Source organism: Alexandromys fortis, unplaced genomic scaffold (assembly GCF_014885135.2).
Source record: "Alexandromys fortis isolate MF-2015 unplaced genomic scaffold, M_Fortis_MF-2015_v1.1 scaffold_176, whole genome shotgun sequence".
Classification (NCBI taxonomy): domain Eukaryota; kingdom Metazoa; phylum Chordata; class Mammalia; order Rodentia; family Cricetidae; genus Alexandromys; species Alexandromys fortis.
The window spans coordinates 2,757,805-2,763,078 of record NW_026068070.1 but is presented as its reverse complement, the minus strand read 5'-3'; the positions used below and the strand labels follow the sequence as shown (position 1 = coordinate 2,763,078).

At 40.0% G+C, this 5,274-nt stretch overlaps 1 protein-coding gene across 1 annotated transcript; it reads left to right on the top strand.

The window, feature by feature from the left end:
* The first annotated feature begins 2,243 nt into the window (after positions 1-2,243).
* Positions 2,244-4,923, top strand: LOC126487888 (oxysterol-binding protein-related protein 9-like). The gene is given in 4 exon segments (XM_050120929.1): positions 2,244-2,703; positions 2,706-3,989; positions 3,992-4,173; positions 4,175-4,923. Coding segments are annotated over 4 exon segments (2,184 nt in total). The 3' UTR covers positions 4,433-4,923.
* Positions 4,924-5,274: the final 351 nt, after the last annotated feature.

Genomic DNA, 5,274 nt, shown 5'->3' with positions numbered 1-5,274 from the left:
AAGCAAAGGGGTCAAGACTATGATGGTGACACCAACAGAAACAGCTGACTAGATTTAGTGAGAGCTCGCTGACTCTGGACTGATTGTGGGGGAAGCTGCATAGGACCAAACTAGACCCACTGAATGTGGGGGACAGTTGTGATACTCGGAGGTCTGTGGGGCCTCTGGCAGTGTGACCAGGATATATACCTAGTGATTGAACTGACATCTAGGAGCACATTCTCTTTGGAGGTATTCAAACTTATTTATTCTGCCTTCCCAACCCCTCCTGTTAAAACTTCCCTAAATTGTCCTCCTTTTTTCTTTCTTTCAAATTATGCTCAATTATCTGTCTCCATTGAGTACTTTTCTTGTCAACTGTCCCTGTCTGGTTTTCTAGTTTGGTTTCTATATTTACTCTAATGTAGATTAAATATTCAAAGCCAGAATCCAAATTTAAAGAGAACCTGTGGCACTTATTTTGGGTCCAGGTGACTTCATTCACTGGGATCATTCCCAGGCAATTGATTTACCCGAAAGTTTCCTAAGAGGGTAAGAGGATCTAAAAAAACAATAATGTCAGGCATCCTTAAAATATAGTAAAATTTCAGACTGTGGGTAAGTGGATGTAAATATGGAGCTAGTAGCACCTTAAAGGAGAGAAATGCCTAACTGTTAGCATCAGGGATCTCTTTTTGAACTTTTACTTCAGTGGCATTCATTTTTAACTCTTCTGTTATACTGAGTTCTATAATTTTAAATATAAAGGATTACAACTGGGTATGAGTCTGCTCCACTCATTCTTACAGAGTCCAAGCAATTATTAACAGGAAAATTATCTATTTTCTCCTAATTATAAGTTTTCTGAAGCCAATTGCTTATTTCCTACTGTTTTTCCCAAAATAGTGCTTTCCGACACTCAGTATTGTTCTTCTGTCAGTGTGTGACCATAGACAGCAAACATATATTTGTAATATAAGCCCCATGAATATCTAATAAGGAGAGAAACTTGTTGCAACAAAATAACTATATTTGAAAGGCAAATGTATACATATACAAAAATAGGTACACAACAAATGTACACACATATTTGCACTTACACTTCATTAAAGTTTCACCTATTAAGTGAACATAGATATTTCAAATGATTATAAAACCTAGTTTGAACCTTCAGATGTAGCTTAATTATAGAAACTGCTTATATAACATGCATGAAGCTCTGGATTTAATCTCCAGCAAGAAACCTACTTTATCATAAATAATTGGATTGGGACTCAAAGTGCACTAATGTCTTAGAAATCTCTAACAACAGATTTGTAACTACTGCAATCCTTTAAATCTTTGTATATCTTACTTCCTTTGCCAGTAAAATAGAAGATGTGAGGTATACAATCATTAAATAACTTTTTAATTCTAAAATATGGAAATCTTTCAATGTAACCCACCATATAAACAAACTGAAATTAAAAAAATATCATTATCATCATATTAGATGCTAAAAATCTTTAAACAATACCCAAAGCCTCTTCATAACAAAGGTGTTGGAAATATCAAGGAACAAAGAACATATCTAAACATAATAAAAGCAGTTTACAGGAAGTCAAAAGCCAACATCAAATTCAGCAGAGAAAAATTCAAAACGGTGTAGGTGTAGGGCAAGCTTGTTCCTCCTGGGCGCCCGGCTAGCTTAGCCATGAAATAATCACACAGAAACTATATTAATTAAATCACTACTTGACCCATTAACTCTAGCTTCTTATTGGCTAACTCTTATATTAATTTAACCCAATTTTATTAATCTGTGTATCATGTGGCAGTGGCTTATCAGGTAAAATTCCCAGTGTCTGTCACTGGTGACTTAATGGCATCTCCCTCCAACTCTGCTTTTCTTTCTCCCTGCATTCAGTTCCATCTTCCCCATCTACCTAAGTTCTGCCCTATCAGCCAAAGGCAGTTTCTTTGTTCATTATCCAATACAAGCAACACATAGAAAAAAAGGACCTCCTACAGCGAAGAGGTTGCACTAAAAACAAGAAAAAGACAAAGTTGTCTACTGTCTCCATAGCTATTCAATAGAGCATTTAAAGTTCTCGCTAGAAAAATAAGACAAGAGGAGATCAAGGGGATACAAATTGGGAAGGAAGAAGTCAAACTATAGCTATTCACAGATGATATAATAGTATACATAATTGACCCCCAAAAACTCAACCCGGAATCTCCTACATCTGATAAACATTCTCAGGAGGTCATTGGCGGCTCCCTAGATGGTGTCCATCGTGGAAGGGCCGCTGAGCAAATGGACTAACGTGATGAAGGGCTGGCAGTACCGTTGGTTCGTGTTGGACTACAATGCGGGGCTGCTCTCCTATTTCACGTCCAAGGACAAAATGATGAGAGGCTCTCGAAAAGGCTGCGTTAGACTCAGGGGAGCTGTGATTGGTATAGACAATGAGGACGACAGCACCTTCACAATAACTGTTGATCAGAAAACCTTCCACTTCCAGGCTCGAGATGCCGATGTCCGAGAGAAGTGGATCTATGCCTTAGAAGAAACCATTCTTCGACATACTCTCCAGCTTCAAGGTTTGGATTCAGGATTTGTTCCTTGTGTCCAAGACTTTGATAAGAAACTTACAGAGGCTGACGCTTACCTGCAGATCTTGATAGAACAATTAGAACTTTTTGATGACAAGCTTCAGAATTGTAAAGATGATGAACAGAGAAAGTTGAAACTCTCAAAGACACAACAAATAGTACGGTAGAATCAATTAAGCACTGCATTGTGTTGCTACAGATTGCTAAAGACCAGAGTAACGCGGAGCAGCACGCAGATGGAATTATCAGTACTATTAATCCTGTAGATGCAATATGCCAACCTAGTCCCTTGGAACCTGTGATCAGCACAATGCCTTCCCAGACTGTCTTACCTCCAGAACCTGCTCAGTTGTGTAAGTCAGATCAGCCTCCATCTTCCTTCCCTGTTGGACCTGTGTTAGCTACCTTGGGACATCATCAGACTCCAACACCAAATAGTACAGGCAGTGGGACTTCACCACCTAGCAGCAGTCTAACTCCTCCCAGCCATGTCAGCTTGTCTCCAAATACAGTCCCAGAGTTCTCTTACTCTAGCAGTGAAGATGAGTTCTATGATATTGATGAATTCCATCAAAGTGGCTCATCCCCAAAGCGCTTAATAGATTCTTCAGGATCTGCCTCGGTCTTGACACACAGCAGCTCTGGAAATAGCCTAAAGCGCCCAGACACCACAGAGTCACTGGATTCCTCCATGTCCAATGGCACAAGTGATGCTGATCTTTTTGATTCCCATGAGGACAGAGATGATGAAGGGGAGGCGGGATCAGTGGAGGAGCACAAGAGCGTTATCATGCACCTCTTATCACAAGTCAGGCTCGGAATGGACCTTACCAAGGTAGTTCTTCCAACGTTTATTCTTGAGAGAAGATCTCGTTTAGAAATGTATGCAGATTTTTTCGCCCATCCGGACCTGTTTGTGAGCATTAGTGACCAGAAGGATCCCAAGGATCGAATGGTTCAGGTTGTGAAATGGTACCTCTCAGCTTTCCATGCTGGAAGGAGAGGATCAGTAGCCAAAAAGCCGTACAATCCTATCTTGGGCGAGATCTTTCAGTGCCATTGGACACTGCTGAACGATGCTGAAGAGAGCGCGGAGCTTGTTTCAGAAGGGCAGGTACCCTGGGTTTCTAAGAACAGTGTAATGTTTGTGGCTGAGCAAGTTTCCCATCATCCACCCATTTCAGCCTTTTACGCTGAGTGTTTTAACAAGAAGATACAATTCAATGCTCATATCTGGACTAAATCAAAATTCCTTGGGATGTCAATTGGGGTACACAACATAGGTCAGGGCTGTGTCTCTTGTCTGGAGTACGATGAGCACTACATCCTCACCTTCCCCAATGGCTATGGAAGGTCTATCCTGACAGTGCCCTGGGTGGAATTAGGAGGAGAATGCAATATTAACTGCTCCAAAATGGGTTCCACACTAAACCTTTCTATGGGGGCAAGAAGCACAGAATTACTGCAGAGAATTTTTCTCCAAATGACAAGAAATCTTTCTGCTCAATTGAAGGGGAATGGAATGCTATCATGTATGCAAAATATGCAACAAGGGAAAATACCATCTTTGTAGATACCAAGAAGTTGCCTATAATCAAGAAAAAAAGTGAGGAAATTGGAAGATCAGAACGAGTATGAGTCCCGCTGCCTTTGGAAGGATGTCACTTTCAATTTAAAAATCAGAGACATTGATGCAGCAACAGAAGCAAAGCACAGACTTGAAGAAAGACAAAGAACAGAAGCCCGAGAAAGGAAGGAGAAGGAAATTCAGTGGGAGACGAGGCTCTTCCATGAAGATGGAGAGTGCTGGGTTTATGACGAACCATTACTGAAGCGTCTTGGTGCTGTGAAACATTAGGCTGGCGACTCAGTTCACACCTGGTGACCAGGGCAGTAGGCGTAATTAAGCAACAATTGATCTTCCTTCAGGAGAACCTGTCACTTCCTTTCTTATTGCAGTGGTTCCTATCTCAGGTATACTGGACTTGACGACACAGATGAACAATTAAATTGGAAACGCTTCCCTTTCTCCTCTGTGCAGTTACAATTCTGACTTCAGTCCTGAGAAAAACTTCAGGCTTTGAAACAAGATGTCTCTTCCTTTTCCAGATCCCATGCTTTGAAAAGCATTTACAGAGAGACCCCGGTCTTAGTGTCCTGTCCTCTAATTCTGCTGTTCAGGCATAAAATCTTTGTCTCCTAGTTCATATAATCTTGGGTGCTAGACATGACACACAGATACACCTGAGTTTTTCCACAAGCCCACCACCTGTAGACACTGTTTCCGCAGAGTCCTTTTAGAACATCAGAGCAATGTATGAACGTCAAGTATTAGGAAATTTCATGGTTCACCTATAACTTTTATTTTAGAATTGAACTATTAGATTGTATCTAAACTTGGATTAGTCCAATTATCTGCAGTGCTTCTTAAGGCTTCATAAAATAATTTTCCAACCTTTAAAAAAAACATTCTCAGGATACAAAATCAACTAAAAAATCAGTAGTCCTCATATATGCAAACGATAAATGGGCTAAGAAGGAAATCACAGAATCATCACCCTTTACAATAGCCACAAATATAAAATATTTTTGGGGTAACACTAACCAAACAAATGAAAGTAAGACAAATATGGTAAGAATTTTAACTCTCTAAATAAAAGAAACTGAAAAAGATATCAAAAAATGCTCTTAAACAAGAAG